This window comes from Xenopus laevis, chromosome 4S, assembly GCF_017654675.1.
Source record: "Xenopus laevis strain J_2021 chromosome 4S, Xenopus_laevis_v10.1, whole genome shotgun sequence".
NCBI classification, from domain to species: domain Eukaryota; kingdom Metazoa; phylum Chordata; class Amphibia; order Anura; family Pipidae; genus Xenopus; species Xenopus laevis.
Genome location: NC_054378.1, coordinates 26,385,101 through 26,408,357, shown reverse-complemented (window position 1 = coordinate 26,408,357; position 23,257 = coordinate 26,385,101). Strand labels below are relative to the sequence as shown.

The 23,257-nt window shown below is 39.1% G+C and overlaps 1 protein-coding gene across 7 annotated transcripts in view; it reads right to left on the bottom strand.

Moving 5' to 3' along the window:
* Positions 1–538: 538 nt before the first annotated feature.
* Positions 539–23,257, bottom strand: part of lpcat2.S (lysophosphatidylcholine acyltransferase 2 S homeolog) — a 154,180-nt gene continuing 131,461 nt past the window's right edge. For 4 of the 7 annotated variants that reach the window (XM_018260416.2, XM_018260419.2, XM_018260415.2 and 1 more), the window contains one exon: positions 19,898–20,466. In XM_018260416.2, the coding sequence (XP_018115905.1) occupies positions 20,264–20,466 (203 nt within the window). In that variant the 3' untranslated portion in view covers positions 19,898–20,263. Of the gene's footprint in view, positions 1,025–6,673; positions 6,763–19,896; positions 20,467–23,257 lie in introns of those variants that run through there. The other 3 variants (XM_041561090.1, XM_041561091.1, XM_018260418.2) reach the window with 3 other exon arrangements.

Below are 23,257 nucleotides of genomic sequence, written 5' to 3'. Positions count from 1 at the left end.
GGTGTCTAGGCAAGTGAGCAAGTAAGGTGTCTGGTGGGAAAAGTGTCTTTCATCCAGAGGAGAGAAGGTTCAGACGTCAGGTTCAGATGACAGGGGACCAGAGTAGAGTCACCAGGAAATTCAAAGCTCAAGAAAATACAGATCAAGTAGAACACAGGGCAGGCAGACCTGCTGGAGATCCTCAATAGGAGAGTTGTGTCCGTTGCCGAAGAAAACAATTTCTTTTGTCTCCAGTGCTTCAAATAGAGTACAATTAGATCTAGCCTATGTAGTGTTGTATAGGAGCACGTCTGGCCCACTTCAAAGAGGTTTGGGCCAAAATATTCGGGATTGCTGGGTCCTAGAGATTATAAGAGAATGTTATCGAAAATTCAAAATGGAGTCTCTTGCCTATAATAATTGCAGCAATTCCTCCTTGTGCATGGTTAGTAAACATGGACCACAAGGATGCACACTTCCATGTCCCAGTGTACAGCTCACACAGGAAGTAACTTTTTTTTTTTTAAACTCAGGTAGTTTATTGAAATCATAAAGAGACAAATAAAAGAAACATAGAAGTTCTTACATCAAAAGCATAGAGAAAACACATCGCTGTTCATCAAGTCAAGTATAGAATACACGCATGTAGTACAAGGATAATGCACTATACAACAACATCTTTGCTAAGCACCACATAGGAGAGCAACATGAATCACAAAGATACATGAATATCAGGGAACATGTAGCGAAAAGCATCACAGTCATATTAGCAACATATCTCTGAAACAGTTATTTACACAACAAGCAAGCGATTATGTGGGAGAGGGAATACATCCAACCAAGGACCCCAAATTTTACTAAATTTAGTAGGGACCCCCCTTCTAATATAGACCAGTTGTTCAATGTTGGATATATCCATCATGGTTTGCTTCCAACAGGCAAATGTAGGGGGAGCGATGTTTTTCCAATTCTGAGTAATGAGTCTCTTGGCCAATAATAAAGCCTCCTGTAAGAAGAGCAGCTGGGGCTGATTAAGTTGAAGATCCTGTAAAATAGCCAAAACACACACTTTTGGTGACCTATCTATCTTTATGTGCATAACCATATCCAAAGTGTCTAATATAGATCCCCAGTATGACACAATCTTAGTACAGCTCCACAACATATGTAGAAGAGACCCCTTTTCTAGGGCACATCTGGTACAAAGATCAGGAGTGTCAGCATTAATAAGATGTAACCTGGCAGGAGTATAATATGCTCTATGAAAGATATACAATTGGATGGTACGAAGTCTATAATTAGGGGAAACCAAAAGGATAGACTCTTGTGCTTCTTGCCTTTCCTCATCAGAAATATCACCCACATCAGCCTCCCACTTGTGACAAAGCCCCTGAAGATCATTACCATGGGCAGCTTGTTGTAGCCTAGCATACAGCATGGTGACTAGACCTTTAGTATGTCCCCTGTTAATATAAGTCAGGAATGGGTGGGTAGAGAGAGAAATGTTGCTATGTTTGTGAGCTGCTTTAAGGCCACGGCTAAGTCTATAATAATTCAGCCATTGGTTCTGCGGGAGATGATACAGATCTTGTAGCTGTGCAAAAGGGATTGGCTTGCCATCTTGCCACACATCCCCTATAGTCACAATGCCACATTGTACCCACTGAGGCATGGGCCCTAATTTGGCAATGGTTGGGTAGAATTGGTTGTTCCAAATTGGCGTGAGAGGATCCGTAACAGAGGATTTTATTACTATGTTAGCAAAATGCCAAATTTTACGTAGGGATTGAAATAGAGGTAGACGCAAGTCTTGATTTCGGATGCTCATGGGCTTACTTAGGAACCATCCAATGGGATTTAAATCAAACCCAGTTAATTGCTCCCAGAGAGAGTGAAGAGTTTTATGGTGAGCATTCTCTACCCATGTGACTAAATGCCCCAGTTGGGCTGCTAAATAATATAAGTGCATGTCAGGCAAAGCAAGACCAGCCTTAGATTTAGCACGCATCAGGGTTTCTAGTTTAAGCCTAGGTCTGGATTGGGCCCATATTAGTTGCCTAAATAGGACGTTGATTTTTCCAAAGTAGGATTTAGGAATCCACACTGGAGCATGCTGAAGCACATACAAGAGTTTCGGTAAAAATAGCATCTTAATAAGCTGGACTCTGCCGGAGGGACCAATAGGTAAGTTGGACCATGATTTTAGCTTAGTAACCATCCAATCCAGAGGCGGATCAAGATTTAACTGTTGGTAGGACCCAAGCTTAGACAACACTATCACCCCAAGATAAGTAAATTCAGTGACAATTGTGAAGGGAAAGGTATCTGGATCCTCATCGTCCGTGAGTGGGTCTATCAGTAAAGCTACGGATTTTGACTGATTCAGTTGTAAACCAGACATCCTGCCAAACTCCAATCATTGCATTCTTTAGGGAATCACCTCTGTCCCCCAAGTAAAGCAAGGCGTCATCAGCATATAATTGAATCTTGTCCTCTCTATGGCCAAGCTTAAAACCAGAAATATTGACATGAGTCCTAATTAAATGGGCTAGAGGCTCAACAGCCAGTGCGAACAGGAAGGGAGAGAGGGGGCACCCCTGCCTCGTTCCCCTGTGTAACTGAAAAGGGTCTGTTAATGCATTATTGATTCTTATTACAGCCGATGGAGCCACATATAACAGATTAACCATGTTGATAAATTTGGGACCAAAACCAAAGGACTGTAGCGTTTGCCAGAGATACCCCCACTCCACGGTATCAAATGCCTTGGCAATATCCAAAGCTACAACCGTTCTGTGGCCTAGATTATCATGCGAGAGGCTGAGGTTGGCATACAATCTGCATATATTCAGGGCTGTAGATTTACCAGGTATAAACCCAGTTTGGTCTTCATTGACCAGACTATTTATAACTGAGCCCAACCGCAATGCAAGAACCTTCGCCAAAATTTTAATATCAGATGTTAGCAATGATATGGGGCGATAAGCATCACAATGCCTGGGATCCATGCCGGGTTTTTCTAGCAAGACTATCGTAGCTTCATACATAGAAGGTGGCAGTAATTTGTTATCTAGGGAATCCTTGAGAGTTTTAGTAAGTGCGGGGACAATTACCTTCTGGAAACGTTTGTAAATTTCAATGGGAAGCCCATCGGGACCAGGTACCTTCCCAGATGGAAAAGTAGCAATGGCTGCTATCAGCTCTTGTTCTGTTATGTCTGCTTCTACAAAATCCACTTGGTCAGGCTGTAGAGTGGGCAGGTTCAGATCCCTAAAATAATCGTGCAGTTCCTCCAGGGAAGCTGTTAACCGTGAGGTGTATAGAGAAGAGTAGTAATTCTGCAGAACGGACATAATGTCATTGGGGTGGTGGTGAAGTATTCCTTGTGCATCATAAAGTTCGGATATTACCGGAGGGGAGGACTGAGCCTTAGATATATAGGCCAGAATTTTCCCTGCTCTTTCCCCATGTTCAAAGAAGTTTGCCTTGGAGAACAGTGGTTTCTTTTTAGCTTGGTTATGCATATGGGACGTATAGGCCTGTTCAGCTACTCTCAATGCAGTTAAACTAGTAGGGGAGGGTTGAGTGTTGACTTGTAAAGTAAGAGCATCCACCTGCTCAGCTAACTGCCGTTCTGTGTGATGGGAAGCTTTCTTAACTGCTTTAATTTCAGAATGCAAAGTGGATCTTAGATTTGCCTTGAATGCCTCCCACACCATTGCAGGAGAAGCAGAGGCGTGATTTAAAGTAAAATATTCCTGAATGGAATTAGCAATAGCTATATCGTTGTTAATAATTGTTAACCAAGTAGGGTTAAAGGACCACCTTTCATTGCCCTGTTGTACGAGGTTAGTGTGCCAAGTTAGTTTGAGAGGGGCATGGTCCGATATACCTCTAGTCTGATACTGCACAGTTTGAACAGCAGGTAACAGATGTTTAGACAAAAACATCATATCTATTCTAGATAGTGACATATGCGAGACTGAGAAACAAGACACAGGAAGTAACTTTAACTGGTATTTCAGGGGCAGCATGTGGAATTCACTTGCCTCCCGTTCAGTCTGTCCACCTCTCCAAGGACTTTCTCAAAAATCTGGTGTCTAACTCAGAGTGGGAGGGGATAAGAAACAGGGACAAAACAGTGGCTGTGGTAAAAACACTTCAGACGGATAGTGAATTGGCAAAAAGTAATTTAATTCCAACACAAAGAATAATTTTCCTGGGAGCCAGTTTGAACACTCTTTAGGGGACAGTGTCTGCTAGATCGAAAGATCTCTCAGATTATAGACTGAATGAGTTCCTTCCAGCGTCTGACCAAGGTTCCCATAAAGGATTGTATGTCTCTGACCATCTGCAGGGTCTGCAGGGTCATTCATAGATCATTTCCCAAGATCTCTTAGGTTTCCTGACTGAGGATGGCACTTCCTGCACCCCCTGCACTACAGCCAGCTTTATCAGTGACACTAAAGCATCCAGTTGTGGTAATGGGGAAATTTGAGACTCAGCAGCAGAAGTTGTTCCGCCACAGACTGTTTTCTTGATTGCTGACCGTCCGCTTTCTGTGCTTTTGCAGTCAGAGAGGCTACAACAGAAAAAACACCCATAAGCCTTCCATTCTCTCCCCAATGTTAATCAAACCACCTCTCTTCAGCTTACATAGAAACATTAGGCTGCCGTCCTTTCCCAGAGTCAGACTGATCCATCTTGTCTGCAGCTTATTCCAAAATAGGCAATTAATAACAGGCACAAGCATATGAAGAAGCATAATCTTCCTTCTCTCCGATTACCAGCAGAAAACCACCGCTCATAATTTCAAGCAGAAAGATGCACATTGACTTTCAAACCTCTGATGTAAATAAGGTGAAATCGGACAAAGCTTTACCATCTTTACCATCCACGTCAATCGCCTGGCTCTGGGAGGAGGAACTTCCTTTGACACCCTTCCAAGCAATGAAGCGCATCGGTTCCATTACTCCCATCCTTCAAGTGCCTACAAAGCTAGTGGTAATATAGGAGTCACATAATACCAACATCCAACAGCCAGCTCTAGTAATGGGCCAGACAGTTGGACAGATGACCCAGCCAACTGTCCTTCTTTACAGTGACCCCCTCTGGGGAGCATTTTGGAGGCATCTGGGGACAGAGAGAAAAAGTACCCCCCCCTGGAAAAATTGGTAAGCCATCCTGCAGTGACCTGGACAGGAAAAAGACAAGGAGGAAGCAGTGGAGGGCTGATGTTATAGGGTGTTGGGGTTAACCCTTTCCTGTCCAGTGATCTGAGGTATGTAGAATACTCATGTTGTTGATGGCTGCCATGGGAGGCTTGGGGAATATCTCTAAGTCACTTATACCCTTAATGGGACTGCACTAGCACATATGCAATGTAAAGTTCACCCAATTGAAAAATGCAGGCTTACACAGGCAGAATTTACTATGATGACAAGTCCTGCTTGAATTGAGCACTGTAATAGTTACTCTGAGCTCAGGAGAGGGGGTTAGGATTTTAAAATATGAGCAGACAGCTAGAGCAGAGTTTCTATGGGAACCAGCAATGCCATCTTTTCATTGGCTGCTAGACTGGAGGGTGTGTTTATTAATCTGAGTTGAGAAGAACTGAGCATGCTCATAAACCAAATTCCAGAGGGAGGGGGCAGAGTGGGTTACAGGAGGAGAAAGAATCCTAAGGGACTAAAGGGATGCTGCAGCCTTACTGTTAACCTTTGAACAACCAGAGTGGCAGCTATATAGAGATTTCAAAGAGGCTGTTCACTGATAAAATTTTTGCATGGTGGGTTTACATAAGAAAGTAGCCACAATGAACTTTTAATCTGTAAAGCATTAGAGTTGACTAGGGTTCCCTGTAATTTAGAATAATAATCATATAACCCATTTTGGACACATTCAAGAATAAACTGTAGACTATGGGGCAGATTTATCTAGGGTCGAAGTGAATTAGAGGGAATTTTCGAAGTAAAAAACTTTGAATTTCGAATTAATTTTTTGGATACTTCGACCATCGAATAGGCTACTACTACTTCGACTTTGAATTCGATTCGAAGTAAAATACTTTGAATAATTGACCATTCGATAATCTAAGTACTGTCTCTTTAAAAAAACTTCGACTTCAATACTTCGCCGAATTAATTCAATTTGATGGTCGGATTTCGAAGTATTTTCAACTTCTAAATTCGACCCTTAATAAATCTGCCCTTACATGTCATTTTTGTCATGTATAGTTTATTGAATTGTTTATTTTCACATACAGAAAGTAGACAACTATGTGACTGCTGTATTTCACTTACATTCATACTCCCTTAAGTCTTGAGAGAGCTTAGAAAGCTTGGAAACATCACATTCAATTTTTAATTCTTTTTCAACTGACCTTTTTTGTTCCATTAGATTTCTTTGAATGTTTCCTGTAGACTCTACTACAGGGCTGTTAATCTCAAGGCCCATTGGGATGCATGTGACACTCCAAGGGATTTTTATGGCTCCCAGCTCCCAATAAAAGGTTACATCAACTTCTTTGTACCATATTATTATTTTAAAATAACACATTAATTAGCCAACACAAGTGGTCAGTTAATCAATACCATTTGACCATTTAATGCAACATTTCTTCCTGTAAAAACACAGCAAGCATATGTACTTTAGTCATTAGGGGCCTCAGCATATGTTTCTAGTTTATCATTACCTTCTTTTGGGGCTTAGATGTTTAGGCAATTATGTGTTGGTGTCAGGTATCTTGACATGGTACTTTGGCTGGACCCAGGAGAGAGATAACTGCAGGAAAAACACATTCCTTAGTAACTTAGATAACTGGGAAACATTTAACCCATTCTTTTGGTAATGTAATACTAAAGAAGTATATTTAAAGTTGAATACTTTCTAGCCGTGCTTTTATTTTTCTCCAGATTCTATTATTCCATCTTCAAATCTCTGCCCACAGACCTCTGCCAGACTGCCATTATCACCAAAGTTTTATTAAAATACATTTTTATGAAAAGAAAACCACTTTCAAATGGTCTGATTCATTTACTAATGCAAACCCAAGCACACACAAAATTACAACCGCTGAAATGCTTTTTACAAACGTATTTGCATCTATACAAGCTACTCTGTACTTGTACATTGAACTATAACCCTGCCGATGTTCTACTACTTGTTAAGCACAAAGTACAGGTCATAAGGTCTCCCTGAAATTAAAGGAACAGTAACAACAAAAAATGAAAGTGTTCTAAAGTAATGAAAATATAATGCAGTGTTGTGCTGCACTGGAAAGGTTTTGTGTTTGCTTCAGAAACACTGCTATAGTTTATATAAACGAGATGCTGTGTAGCCATGGGGACAGCCATTGAAAGCTGAAATAGGAGAAAAGGTACAGGTAATAAAACTGAAAACAAATAAGCTTTGTATACAATGGGATCCAAATGTATCTGTTATCAACTGTGTATCCTGTTGTGGATGAATTACTTCTAGCCCTCACATCACACAATATTCCTAATCATGCACCTATTGTATTGTACCTCAATCATTGCCACACTGGATATGACTGGAAATTTCAACTGCATTGACACAAATAAATGTTTGGATTGGTAAATCACATTGGTAAAGGACAGGTAGAGTTTACAAGAAATAGCAGAAGGTAGGCAGTGACACACACACATGGAAGCAAATGTAAACAAAAAACATCCAGAGCAAGGCACCAAATGGGTTAACAGTACAAATACAGGCCTATGGTCAAGGCAGGTCAAGGGTAGTATCAGATCATTGTAATCAAAGCACCTGCCACGGGCAGAATTACGAGGCAATGTACTTACATCAGCAGGTGTTTAATAGTTTGAATTTCACATCCTCTGTAAGCCTTGTCTAGTGTCTATCACTCTTGTATTGTGCCTTTTATATTTAATATATGCTGTATATTGTGAGTCAGTCCCTAAGCTCAGGTAACTAACACGTGCTATGAATCAGTCCCTATGCAGCTCAGAACATGTGCTATGAATCAGCAGAAAAGAAAATGGAGAACTACTGTGGACACAGATCTTCCCTACAAAAGGGCTATAGTTATAGAATCTCAAAGCATAGTGTGCAGCATCTCTAGCCTACTTATTTGTTAAACTTTAGTATTCCTTTAAATATTTTTACTACTGGAATATTTTAAATTCTTCATGTTAATCTTGCTTTAATTGTCCATTACTTGCTTGTTTTATATCAGCATTTGCTTGTTTTGTATCTGCACTCGACTGCAACAATCATTACTTTGCATTGAGGGCAGGAGTTGAAGCAGGACTTTGCAAAAGGAAGCCGAAGGTGAAGCTGCCAAACAAAGCTGAACTGAAATCACCAAAGGAAGTCTAATCTAAGGCTGCCAAAGGAAGTCTAACCTAAAGCCACAGAATAAAACCAAACCTGAAGCTGCTGAAGAAAGCTTAACTGAAAGCCTCAAAGGAAGTCTAATCTAAAGCCACCAAAGGAAGTCTAACTCAAAGCCACCAAAGGAAGTCTAACCTAAAGCCGCAGAAGAAAGCCAAACCTGAAGCTGCTGAAGAAAACTGAACTGAAAGCCCAAAGGAAGTCTAACCTTAAGTCCCCAAAGGAAGTCTAACCTAGAGCTGCGGAAGGAAACCAAACCTGAAGCTGCTGAATAAAGCTGAACCAAAAGTCACCAAAGGAAGTAGAAGCTGAATCCGCAGAAGAAAGCCGAAGAAGCTACTGTTGCTAAGGAGAATGAAGACCAGCCGCCACTGAACACCAATGGTCTATTCTTTTTTTTTTTTTAATTCCCTGGACCCAAATTTTTTTTTGTACTTTTATGGGGTCTCTGACCACCAATGTTATTTTTTTGTTTGTAGGGGGGCCTGCCCACCCTTTATGTTTTTTTTTAAGTTTTACAGGGGAGGGGGCTGACCACCAATGTGGCAGGCTTAATAGCATTTTGGCCAAAAAGTGTTTTTTATGTTTTAGCTCTCTTTCTGTGTGGCCTTTTTACTGTGGTGGATATACACACATGCATACACACACGCACACATGCATTTAAAATAAGGTTTGCCCTTTTTGGTATGCTTTTGCTCCTTTATTTTGCACACTTTTATACATAATTGCACACTTCAATACACATATACGAATAGTCACAACTTGCATACACTAACATGCACAGTTTTTTTTATTTCACTTGACTGTGCAGCCATTGTAGTTACTTATTTTATTATGTCTGAACTCATGTTTAATTGTTTAAAAACATACATATTATGATGTTGCCACCTAGTGGCCAAAGTTGTATTGCAAGGTATTAATTTCCTTATCTGTACACCTCACTATTCCTCTTCCTTATGTGTGATATCAATACTTCCCATCATCCCTTTCCTGATCCTGCTTTCCACAAGTGAATAGCTGCTGCAGAGGTTAGGGAGGGAAATTCGAGCTCCAACATTTGTCCATCCACCATAATTAAAGATGTTTTATGTATCCTAGTCTCTGGTGAGTTTAGCTAAATGGCAAAGATTGCCCACAGTGGTTGTACCCAGCTCCATCTAGGCAGGACAAAATGTATAGTGGTTTGCAGCTCCTACTTTCACAGTCTCCACTGTCCTGCTTGGAGGCTGATTATATGCGAGCTCCCCTTGGTTGAGCACATATGAGAGTGCCCCCACTGTTTGAGCCATGTTCCTCACCATCCTCAATAATAGGCTAGCTCCTCAGGTTAATATTCAGAGTGCTCCTACCTGGTTGAGTCCTTGTAACATGTAACAAAGACTGGTGAGCACTCTCCATGAGCACACTTCTCTGGGGAATGGTTTGCTTTCAAACTGTGAGTTCAGTCCTCTGCTGTGTACCCTTCCTGTGCCTTATGCAGTGTGCTCCATTACTCTATATGTGAAACCAGTAATTAGCTATAGCAAGTTACACTGTGTGAAACCTTCACATGTGAACTCCATTTCTTTAAACACTCAGCCGAGTACTAGCCTAGACATAGAGTGGCTACAAATCATTCCTTACCAACCAAGTCATTCTGCTGTCTGCTGCACTCCTACGAGTTAACAGTTCATTCACTACATACCCATTTAATGTTGCAAACCTTCTCGGAGCGAACATTATATTATTAACATGTATTTTAACTCAGTTCCTTGGCACAATTATGCAGCTGGGCAGCATGCCACCCCTGGAGACTGCTTGGAGACTGCTCATGGTGTAAACACAGTAATGTTGAAACTATCATACAGACTACAAAAGAAGTGGGCCACAGCTGTTTCAAAATACAAGAAACAATGTAATGTTTCCTTTGCTCCATTATCATACTTCTTCAATTTCATCAGTGACCAAGCCTGGACCAAGAATGATCCCAGCTTTAGCCTTAGTGAGAACAACCTTCCTGCTCCATCCTCTCCAAAGCATAACAATACAGCTACTAAACAGGGAAACTGTCATGGAAAAGTGTCCATTAGAAAGACAAACATCTATCCTGCCACAACCTCTTCTGCTGACATCAGTGTCTAATTCACAAGAAACTGTATCCTCTTAAAAATGTTGCAGATTCAGGGTATTTGAAGGAATCAAAAGGATCATCTTCAGAAATATGGGATTTTCTATAAGTGCTGTGCCTCCTCAGAACATGTTGCTAAGGACTGTAAGACTGTTATTAAGTGTACAGAGTGCAATAGCAATAAACATGTTGCAGCAATGCATCTAATGCCTACTTCTGACAGTTCACATTCTCCAACACCTGCGTCAAAAAATGCTGGGTAAGAACAAGTACGTGTTCCAGTTTCAACAAAGATTTTAGCTTCATGTACTGGTCTGTGGGGAAGGCCATAATGCCAGGTGCCACAATATTCTTAGTCCAGGTATAGCCGAAAGGACAACTAGAGAAACCACTTCTTGATGACCAAAGCAACATATCTTAAGCAAGACTACAGTTCTTTGACTTTTTTACACCAAAAGGAGATGCATCATTATATAAACTCAACACCTGTTCTGATCATTTAGCTACTCAGACCCAGAACTTATAGCAAATGTGCAAGTTATTGAACCCCTTGGTAATAGTGAGCATAATGTTATATCATTTAATGTCTGGTGCAAAAAACAAATATACACTGGGGCAACAAAAACCATGAATTTCAGAAAAGCTAATTTTAGTGCCTTGAGGGTTGCCCTTCAGAGAATTTATTGCGGCATTATGTTTTCAGCTAAAAACACAGAACATAAATGGTTGTCATCTAAAATGTTAGTAAATCATTACTGTTCTCAATTTATTGCCTTAAGGAGTAAATGTAGACATTCTAAGAATCACCCTATGTGGCTTAATATAGAGGTAAAGAAGTTAATAGGAAAGAAGAGAAAGGCATATACAATCTACAAATCTGTTGAGACAGAAGCTGCATTTAATGAATATAAACACTATAACAAATGTTGTAAATCAGCAATCCAGAAGGCAAAGAAAGCAAATGAAGAGTGCATTTCGGCAGAGGCTAAGACTAACCCCAGAAAGCTTTTTAAATATATTAATATTAAAAAGATGCAGGTTGAGAGTGTTGCTCCATTAAATAATGGTACCAGTATGGTTGTAACAGACAAAGAAAAGGCAAATGTGCTAAATCAGTTCTTTTCTTCAGTGTATACAATAGAGGAGTCTGAATTCCCAGGCTTACTTCATAGCTGCGCTGATGGCTCAGCTCAATCTAGTCAGTGGCTGACTCAGAATATGATCCATAAAGCTTTAATAAATATTAATGTAAACAAGGCTCTAGGGCCTGATGGCATACACCCCCTGGGTTCCAAGAGAGCTTAGTTCAGTTTTAGACCAGCCCTTATTTCTGATTTTCTCAGATTCGCTTTCTTCTGGCATGGTACCTATGGATTTGAGAAAAGCTGTTATCATTCCAATATTTAAAAAGGGATTACGATCTCAGCCTGGCAATTATAGGTCAGTAAGTTTGACATTGCTGGTGGGTAAATTATTTGAAGGCTTGTTAAGGGATCACATTCAAAATGTTGTCCTGGTAAAAGGTATTATGAGCAGCAATCAGCATGGCTTTATGAAGGATAAGTCAGACAAATTTAATTGCTTTTTATGATAAGGTAAGAAAGATGCTGGACAGTGGGAGGGCAGTAGATGTGATCTTTTTGGATTTTGCCAAAGCGTTTGATACTATGCCCCACAAACAAATGCTTTCTAAACTAAGGTCTGTTGGGCTTAATGAAGCCATTTGCACATGGATAGGAAACTGGCTACAGGATCGGGTACAGAGGGTGGTTGTTAATGGTACATTCTCTGCTTGGAGTAAGGTTCTTAGTGGGGTCACTTAGGGCTCGGTATTGGGTCCACTTTTATTTAACTTGTTCATTAATGACTTTGGGGAGGGTATTGTAAGTAATGTATCAGTGTTTGGAGATGACACAAAACTATCCAGCCCAATAAATTCCATCCAGGATGTGGCATCCTTGCAACAGGATCTTGACAAACTGGCAATCTGGGCAGCTAAGTGGCAAATGAGATTCAATGTTGAGAACGTAAAGTCATGTACCTGGGATGTAAAAATATCCAAGCCACTTATACACTTAACTAGACTGCACTAGGCAAATCCATTATGGAAAAGTACCTTGGAGTCCTTGTAGATTATAAACTTGGCTGTAGCAAGCAATGCCAGTCAGGAGCATCAAGGGCAAATAAGGTCTTGTGATGTATTAAAAGGGGCATATATTCATGGGAGGAGAGGGTCATTCTTCCACTTTATAGAGCACTGGTAAGGCCCCATCTAGAATGTGCCGTACAGTTTTGGTCCCCATCACTCAAACAGGACATTATTGTATTAGAGAGGGTGCAGAGAAGGGCAACTATGCTGGTAAAAGGTATGGAAAATCTTAGCTATGAGGAAAGACTGGCCAAATTGGGGATGTTCACGCTGGAGAAGAGGCGCTTAAGGGGTGATATAATAACTATGTATAAATATACAGTATAAGGGGATCATATAATAATCTCTCTAATGCTTTATTTACCAGTAGGTCTTTCCAGCTGACATGAGGTCACCCATTCAGTTTAGAAGAAAAGAGGATCCGCCTAAATATTCAGACAGTGTTTTTTACAGTGAGAGCTGCGAAGATGTGGAATTCTCTCCCTGAACCAGTTGTACTGGCTGATACATTAAATAGCTTAAAGAAGGGGTTGGATGGCTTTTTAGCAAATGAAGGGATACAGGGTTATGGAAGATAGCTCATAGTACAAGTTGATCCAGGGACTAGTCCAATTGGCATTTTGGAGTCAGGAAGGACTTCCCCCCCCCCCTCTGAGGCAAATTGGGAGAGGCTTCAGATGGGTTTTTTTTGCCTTCCTCTGTATAAACTGGCAGATAGGCAGGTTAAAAAGAAGTAAAAAGTTGAACTTGATGGACGTGTCTTTTTTCAACCTAACTTACTATGTAACTATGTTACTCTTAGTAGTGATGAGCGAAATGTTTCGCCAAGTTTTGTCGTGAAAATGACCTCCATAGACAACAGTGTAGTGGTCCTCATGATGCTCCCTATCACAAAGACAAAGATAAAATGTGGAGAAGATTTCAAATAGACACCTTTAAAATGTATATATTCAAAAGTGAACAGACAACTCAATTCATACCATGCCATTACCATTTCAAGGTATAATGATATGATCCCACTACCCATCACTCATATTTCTTGTGATGACAACTTTGGGGGTACAGTATTTCATATGTAATACAAATGATGACAACAAAATTGCCTTCTGTTGAGGACAAAGAGTTCATCAGAATTATTTAAATAAGACTCTTACAGCTAGGTCTTACCATTTCACAGTAGAAGAACCAAACTTATAAACAATAGTGAACAAGCTATACCCAGATTTGCCTCACTACAAAGAAACCTTAAGAGCAAGTCTGAAATGAAAAGCCATTCTGTTACCTTTGTGAAGAAAATATTTGAAAATGGTTTCATCAGCCAGCTCTACAAAACATGATGAATGCTGGTACCTACCTAATTAGTGTGGTGTTTGTCCCTAGAGCCAAGTATCAAGATTTGACTCTCAATGATGTTCTTCTCACTGGCCCCTACCGTACTAACACCTTGTAGGAGTGCTTATGAGGTTCAAAAGAAAGCCAGTAGCGATCACAGCTGATACCAAGTAGATTCCATTAAATTTCTCAGGTACCAAAACATTGACACCAGCAGTGAAATAATAGAATATTGTATGAAAGTACATCTATATGGTAACAGTTCATCACCTGCTATTGCAACATATGGCCTAAGAATGACCATTGGTGAATGTGAGTAAGGGACAGATGTACAACATTTTGAATAGATAGAATGAGAGACTAAAATATTTGCCTGCAGCTGATGAGGCTATCAACATGCTCTAGAGAACACAAGGTAGGTTTTTTGATTTTAATATAATTACTTCAAACAATACTGCTATAATGAAAGCCTTTCAATCGGATAATAATGCTTACATCTGGAAATAGACAAACTACCTATCCAAGAAGCCTGGGCTTAAAGAGAAGCTTACACCAACAAACTTCTTTTAAAAAAATGATTCTTCATTTGAAGTTACTTATAGATCATGCTGACTGTTTTCTCCTTAAAGCTTTTTTTCACTTCATAAATCCAGTTCTATATCTGACTGTGGCAGCCAGACTGTAGCTTTCTCCAGCTTCCTGTCAGAATGTGAGCTTGATGATGTCACAAAGCGGGCAGAGCTTCTTGTTCCGTTCCTCCCCTTATTGCACGGACTGTCAGAGCTTCCTACGTACAGGGTGATCATGTGGCAGAAGGATTACCTTCGTGTATCAATACATAGTATTCAAAGTTACAGCCAGACCTGTATTTGAAAGTAAAGCCCGCGTGATCGGTGCCAAAACGGTACTGCCTGAGGAACTCTCTGAAACGCGATTGATTTTTTTGATTGTGGCTATTTATTGTGCCTGTTTATTAAAGTCTATGTTTGACATCATAGAGAGCTGGCAAATAAAGCACCGGAATAGGGGATTCTGATATAAATACTGTAACGCTGAAATCCTTCATCATACCCCCCCCAACCAAGTCGCTGCAGGGCAGTTGCTCATGTGTTTTTTCGCCCGCACTAAGTGTAGAGCTGACTCTTCTGCCCCCTTTGTGAAATCATCAAGCTCACATTCCGACAGGAAGCAGGAGAAAGCTACAGTCTGGCTGCCACAGTCAGATGCATAATTGGATTTATGAAGTGAAAAAGGAGAAAACAGTCAGCATGACCTATAAGTAACTTCAAATGAAGAATCATTTTTTTTAAAAAGAAGTTTTTTGGTGTCAGCTTCTCTTTAAAGGGATACTGTCAAGGGAAAAAAAATTTTTTCAAAATAAATCAGTTAATAGTGCTGCTCCAGCAGAATTCTGCACTGAAATCCATTTCTCAAAAATGGAAAAAGGCGAGCACTCGCATGTCTTAACAGTGTCGGACTGACCCACAGGGATACCAGGAAAAGTCTCGGTTGGCCCAGGTGTCAGTGGGCCCTCATGATGCTAAACTTTTGGCCTATTTCATGGCCATTCCCTATTTCTATGAGAACAAAGAGGCTAAATAGGTGGAATAATAGATGGATTCTGTGGTCTGGTAGGAAAGGATCTCAGCAGATGTCCAGCGAGGCCGCAATATATACAGAGACCAGTTATTCTCCTATGGGTTCTCTCCTCGGGAGTTAAGCGTGTAGCCCCAATCTGCATAGGTTCATTGTGAACCGGTGGTGTAGAAGCCACTGGAGGAGGAAACTCAGACCTGATGTAGGTTGTAACCAAAGGTAGAGACTAGGAGAATAGAGGTTGAGTGAGGAGAGGAAGAAAATAGCACGGAGGGTGGGCCCCATGGTCAAATGTTTTTTGGTGGGCCCCTGGTGTCCCAGTCCGACACTGGGTCTTAAGATGCAAAAAAATCGGTAACATTTATTGAAAATAAATAACTGACGTTTCAGCTAATCCTATAGCCTTTCTCTAGGCTATATTTATTTTCAATAAATTTATTTTCAATAAATTTCAGATTTTTTGCATCTTAAGACTTGTGAGTGCTCGCCTTTTTCCAGGATATCTTACTCACTTTGCTGATAGCACCCAGGCACCAAACACTTTTCTTACGAGTAGTGCCGGCCCAACATGGACGCTATATATATATCACTTTGAGAAAGGCTAGTGAGCTAGCCGAAACATTGTTTTTCCCAAATAAACACCTTTTTTTCCATTCATTAGTCCAGCGAGTGTGAGCTTCTGTCGTGCTTATGAAGATTTGTTTGATCTTTTTTGCACCCAGGCACCATTTTACCTATACACGAGTTGTACCGGCATCCAGTAAGTCTGATCATTAGTGATGGGCAAATTTATTCGCCAGGCGCGAATTCGCGGTGAATTTTCGCGATTCGCCGCCAGCGAATAAATTCGCGAAACGCCCGTGAAAATTAGCCGGGGTAAAAAACATTTTTTCGAAAAAATGGGTGCCGGCGTCAAAAAAACTGCGCCGTTTCGCAAATTTTACGCCGTTTCATGAATTTCGCAAATTTTTCGGTGAAGCGAAACTGCTCAAATTCGCCCATCACTACTGATCATAAAAAAATCGGACTTTGATAAATATCCCCCTTAAACTTTTAATTTTAGCATAGCTATGCAGTGTGGTAGTTTGGAGTAAAAAAAAAAATGTCTTTGCCTATTTTGGATTCATCTCGTGGTTTGATAAGGTCTTTAAACTGCTTTTGTTATTACACATATTAAACCTTTGTACAAACTTTCAGTAGAGCACTGGCAATACTTTTTAGGCCGTTTAAAGATTTGTGAGAGATAAAATGCTGTATGGAAATTTGTTGCACGTCAAAACAATTTTGGCATGGGGCAAATTCACTAAGCGACGAAGCGCCTAACGCTAGCATCAATTCACTAACGTTGGGCATTTTCGTTACTTCGCAAATTCACTAACGAACGCTGGCGTAAATTCGCTAGTGTTACTTCGCACCCTTACGCCTGGCGAATTTTCGCTATGGACGTAACTACGCAAATTCGCAGTGTACTGAACGCTACCTTTTACGCTAGACTTCCTTCGCCACCTCAGACCAGGCGAAGCGCAATAGAGTAGATAGGGATTGCTTCAAAAAAAGTTCACATTTTTTCTAAGTCCCAAAAAACGCTGGCGTTTTTTCTATATTACGGGTGATAGGCTGAACAAGATCGAAATTTTTTTTGGGGCTCCCCTCCTTCCCCCCTACATTTCCTAACTCATGGCACCTTAACTATACAGTGGGCACATGTGTAGGGCAAAAAATTTTTTGAATGTTTTGAAGGTTTCCCAGGCATTTGTAGTGATTCTACGTATTCCTCCATTGAAATATGAATTTGGCGCCATATGCAAATTAACCATCGATGGCGTAACTTCGCTTCGCTTAGCGAATGAACGCTAGCGCAACTTCGCATCCTTACGCTACCCCTGTGCGCAACTTCGGATTTTAGTGAATTTGCGGAGCGCTGGCGAAACTACGCCTGGCGAAGTGTGTCGAAGTGCGGCAAAGTTACGCCTGGCGCAACTACGATTCTTAGTGAATTTGCCCCATAATAGACTTCAATGAATTTCGGCAGATTTTCGCCAATTTTTGGCAAAGCAAAACGGCTCAGATTCACCCATCACTAGTGAGATGTATTTATTGTTACATTATGTAGTTATAATTAGTAAGTTGGATAATAGTATTGCCTTAACATAACAGTACTTAATGGACACAGGGGCTCATTTATCAACACCGGGCAAATTTGCCCATGAGCAATAACCCATGGCAACCAATCAGATTGCTGCATTCATTGTTCTACTTGCAGCTAGTATCAAAAAGCTAATCACTGATTCGATGCTATGTGTAACTGCCCATGGGCAAATTTGCCCAGTGTTGATAAATGAGCCCCACAGAGTTTTATTTTTGCTTGTAAAAACAAAAAAAAAGACACATTTATAATTGGAAATAATTAATGCCTCAAGGCTTTCTGTTTTATTAAAGCACAACAATTTAGATCTTCTGTTGACAGCAAAGTAAAAAGTTACTTATAAAATTATTATCTGTAGAAAGGTAAGCTAGTCTTCTAGCTGGTGTAATGAAGACAGATTCATTGAAGGAAAGAAAATAAACACACATTGTATAATTAAAAAAAAGTAGAGATAGATAATCTTACTGGCTCTGTTCTGCCATCAAAAGGCACTTTTAAGGGCAACAACAACCCTTGACCATAGCAGTCAGAGGTTATGTCTGTGTGCTAGTTTAAATGTACAGCATCCCTAAGCAACTACATAATTGTAGCAAACTACAATTATGGCCCCATAATCATTGTTCATATTTTTTGGATGTTGGCTTTTATCTCCTTTTACTTTTGACTCTGCCAGTTAACATTACACATATGCTTAAATCTGCACATTAGATACTTAAAACCTAAGGCAAATACCACATGGGAGCTGAAATCAGCCTGGTGAAAAATGTAATACGTATTTCAGCAGGCTGATTTCAGCACTGTGTGGCTTTAGCCTTAACGATGCATTTGACTCATTAACAAGGCCAAGAGAAGTGGTGGGCCATACAGGTGATGCAGAAAGTAAAAAGTAGGACACAATTTCATTCATAAAGGGTGCCTTTTGAAATGGGCACAGAGAACTTTGCAATGTTATAAAATATTGTGTCTGGTGAATTTAGGGAAAGAATCAGGCTTATCCACAATCTCACAGCAGGAAGTACACACCTTTTTAATCTCTTTGAGGCTAATTTAATCTAAACAGAAGTCTGAATGAATTAAATGCAAGACTTTCATGGATAAGATGCACTTTATCTTTCCTTCTGCATTTCTTTTCTTCCTTTGTACCTTTCTATTTATTTATGTTTAACCCAAATGAAAAATGATTGAACATACAGTCTAAATTAGTGCTAACCTGCTGCCCTCAGTCCAACTGCAACCCAAGGTTAGGTAGAAAATCAGACTTTCGCAAACTCTTTTGCCAACTTGTGCTGTACAGATAAACCTTAGTCAGCTTTATGCAACTAATATCAGAAAATTATCCATAAAAATGGCATCTTCACATCTATGTAAACTGAATGCTATTCTGTTGAGGTTTACAGAGAAAGCCTTATGTCAGCTACTATTTATCAATAGAAGTATGTGGAGAAGGATTGTTCACGTTATCAAATAACTGACCTAATGAATGGAAGTTTTGTAAATAATGTGCTATTTGTTAAAAGTGGCTTTATTACACTGTACAAAATGCTTCTGCATAAGCTCCACAAGCTTGAAGTTTGCTGGGCTCCACCACTCAAGTGCTAATACAAAAGTCCTTCTCAAATACAAGTGCCTTTAACATATAAAGGTAGACTAAAGGATATTAAAGGGATAATGCCATGGGAAAACATGTTTTTTTTTTTTCAAAATGCATCAGTTAATAGTGCAGAATTATGCACTGAAATCCATTTTTCAAAAGAGCAAACAGATTTTTGTATTTTCAATTTTGAAATCTGACATGGGGCAAGACATATTGTCAGTTTCTCAGATGCCTCCAGTCATGTGACTTGTGCTCTGAAAAACCTTAGTCACTCTTTACTGCTGTACTGCAAATTGGAGTGATATCGCCCCCTCCCTTTCCCCCCAAACTTCCAGCAGCCTAACAAAAGAACAATGGGAAGGTAACAAAGCAGCTCCCTAACACAAGATAACAGCTGCCTAGTAGATCTAAGAACAACACTCTATAGTAAAAACCAAGTCCCACTTAGACTGATTTAGTTAAATTAAGTAGGAGAAATAACAGCCTGCCAGAAAGTAGTTCCATCCTAAAGTGCAGGCACAAGTCACATGACTGGGGCAGCTAGGAAACTGACAATATGTTTAGCCCCATGTCAGATTTCAAAATTGAATATAAGAAAATCTGTTTGCTCTTTTGAGGATTGCATTTCAGTGCAGAAGTCTACTGGAGCAGCATTGTTAACTGATGCGTTTTGAAAAAAACATGTTTTCCCATGATAGTATCCCTTTAAGTTTAGTAGAAGGAATAGGTCTGCTTCAAGTGATATACAGTTAATTCTTAATAGGATTCCCTAGTGCTAACCTACAATCTACATAATGTATCTCAATGACATGAATAAAAGCAGTGAACATATTTTAAACACACTTTATCTTAGATCTTCCTAAACTTTAGTCATGGAATGGCATTATTAATATGAACTATTTATATGAACTAATAGCAACTTATTTTTTAGCCACTGAAAAGCATCAGTAAAATGGTTTGCACTGATAGATTCAATTTGCTCTTTTATCAATCCTCCTTTTTGTCTGATATAGTGATTTTCTCTTCCTCATTGTCGATGGGACATATTATATTTGCAGCACTTTGAAACATTACACAGTCTTCTTCCTCTTCTTTTTCAAGCATGTAAACATAATATCTCTGGTGTTCCAGATAAGTTGTAAAGAGTTTGGCATATTCTGGATGGTTTAGGGAGAAATTCCTGAATTCCTCTACAAACAAACAAGAAGTAATTAATATAGAAGGAAAACAAAAATAAAGAATTATTACAAACTTACCTTTTTTCTTAAGTATTTTTTACATAATCAGTTTGTCATTATTTAATAATAGACAAATCAGGCTCACATTACAAAATTTCACTTACTAGAATATATTTTTGAGTATATGTTTATAAGTAAATTTCAGTAAATGAGTACCAGCTTTCATTTCTTATGTTTCTCTGGGGTAATTTTTGCAATATGTTAACTAATATTTTCAAACGTTTTTCAGTATTAATTTTTGACAAATACAGTAGAACCCCCATTTTATATTCCCTGATTTTAAGTTTTCACTCATTTTACATTGTTGTTTTGTGGTCCCACCTACATATTATGCATAATACATGTCCCTGATTTTACATTGTCCTGCATTTTACACCATTTTCTTCTGGTCCCCTGAAAAATGCAAAATTTAGAATTGATGCCTATGAAATGCTCTGATTTCATACCGTTCTTTGGTTATTGTACTGGAGATCAGCTTCACTTTTCCTTTAACTGTAGGTTCGCTAAAGTTCATCCACTTTGTGAAGCATTCCAACACTGGAATCAGAAAATTTTAGGCTGTGTCCCTGTTCCAACTATGGAAATGCCCAATTATGGATTAAAGCATCCCTAGTCTACTAAAAATGTGCTTTTGGGTCAGACCCACTCGTTTTAGGGTACACTATTCAGGCATCTCCTGCCAAAATAGGAACAATGTGATTGTATTCTGTGGCTATATAGTTCTAATTTGAGCCCAATGCGTTCTTCATTAGTACCAATAATTTGCGTAATCATACACTGAGATATTAAATGCACATGCCTTGTGATATATGTGAAGATTGGTATTGGATAAAAACAAAAATATTCTCACTACAAAGTAATAGATTATATATACATATATATATATATATATATATATATATATATATATATATATACAGTGTAGAAGGCTTTAGCACACACTTCAGGAGTTAGGGACCTGGGTGCAATCCAGAAGTAAAATATCCACGACAAAAAAGCTGAAGCACACCAGGATTTTCTTCAAGAAATGTAAAACTGTTTATTCCATATGGAATAAACAGTTTTACATTTCTTGAAGAAAATCCTGGTGTGCTTCAGCTTTTTTGTCGTATATATATATATATATATATATATATATATATATATATATATATATATATATATATATATATATAGATATATAGATATATAGATAGATATATATATATATATATATATATATATATATATATAGATATATATATATAAATCTTGTTTAGCTTTGAAAACAAGACAACTAAAATGAAAGAGCTGGGGAGGGGTTCTAGGTATTTAATGTACTTGCACTTCCTGCAGGCCAAAGGATGCACCTCACAAGCATTGTGCCTTATAATACTAGAGACACTGGCTATGACCTCCTCCATAAAATAAATTAGAACAAAAAAGTCAAACACGTTGATTATTAATATTATTATTGAGATATTGTTTTGTATAAAAAACAAGAAATAAAGCTTGAAATTACAGATTATTATTTGTATAATGTTTTAATTAAAATGTTTTTCAAAGCAGGTGCAACACTCACAGAGAAAGAGAAGCAATTAACAAATAGTGCCTTAGACTGAATCTACTTTCTGGCTATATATATCTGATTTCTGATGCAATATTCTCAAAATTAGATTTAGTTTTATTTCTAATCTTCACAGAACTCCAGTTGCCTCATACTTTATCATGGGACTGCTGAAAAGCTATAAAAAAAAGCATATACTGTAAGTCTGACATATCTGGAGATAGCTTTCCCAGCATTTGTGCATCTCTGCAATTATTTGCACTTGTTTCTGTGCAGCAAGGTGAGAGAGTGGTGAAGTGTAGCGATGAATGCGAAGTGGTCGCTGGTTGCAATTCGCCCTTTAGTAGTATGACGTAAAAGTGTTACTGAGGTCAAAGACAGGGCTGCAGTCTTGTTATATATGCTCTTTAATATGGTGGAGACACAGGACTCCTGTTGCACCAACAAAAGAAAATGCAGCATATGCCACTGCTGATGTGAGGGTAGTAAAAGACAATATAACCCAAAACACACATTTGTAATTGATTTTGTACTACCAAATATTAAACTTGACTTTCTAGAGGGTATCCTGCCTGGTAACTGAGATATGGAGTCTGTATGTCTGATAGAATATCTGCAAATTAATTTTATTCAGTCCTGCAGTGAATTGTGCTCTACCTGTGAGATGCCACCCTAGTTCATCTGAGATCGGCTGAAACACTTCGGAAAATTAAAGCACCCTATTTACCTGCATTCTTTGCATAAAGTGGAGGTCCGTAATGTAGCCACTATGAAGAATAACACCCACGGAAAAGCAAGAAGCACCCTGCAGCTGAAACAGGGAGTCTAAGGATGTCAGCGTAACAGAGATCATTCTGAATAACCTGGTTCAAGGTCTATTGTTAAGCTAATAAAACATGTTAAAGACATTTTCATCCACAGAGCTTGTTCCTTTTGGGAACTAATACATGGAGAGGAGGTAGTTTATGTACTCTGCATAGGATCATACTGAAGAGACAAAGCACCAACAGATTTATTACATCTTAAAAAGCTGTGCTAAATTTTAAAGCAGATCACACTTTATGTAAATAATTGAAATCCTGGAATTATGATCTTGAAGCATTTGGCAATCCTTACCCTGCTTTGTAGGTAATTTGCTTTATTTTTAACATATTGCAAATGTATACTAGAACATCTGGGTACTAGTACCCATAATGT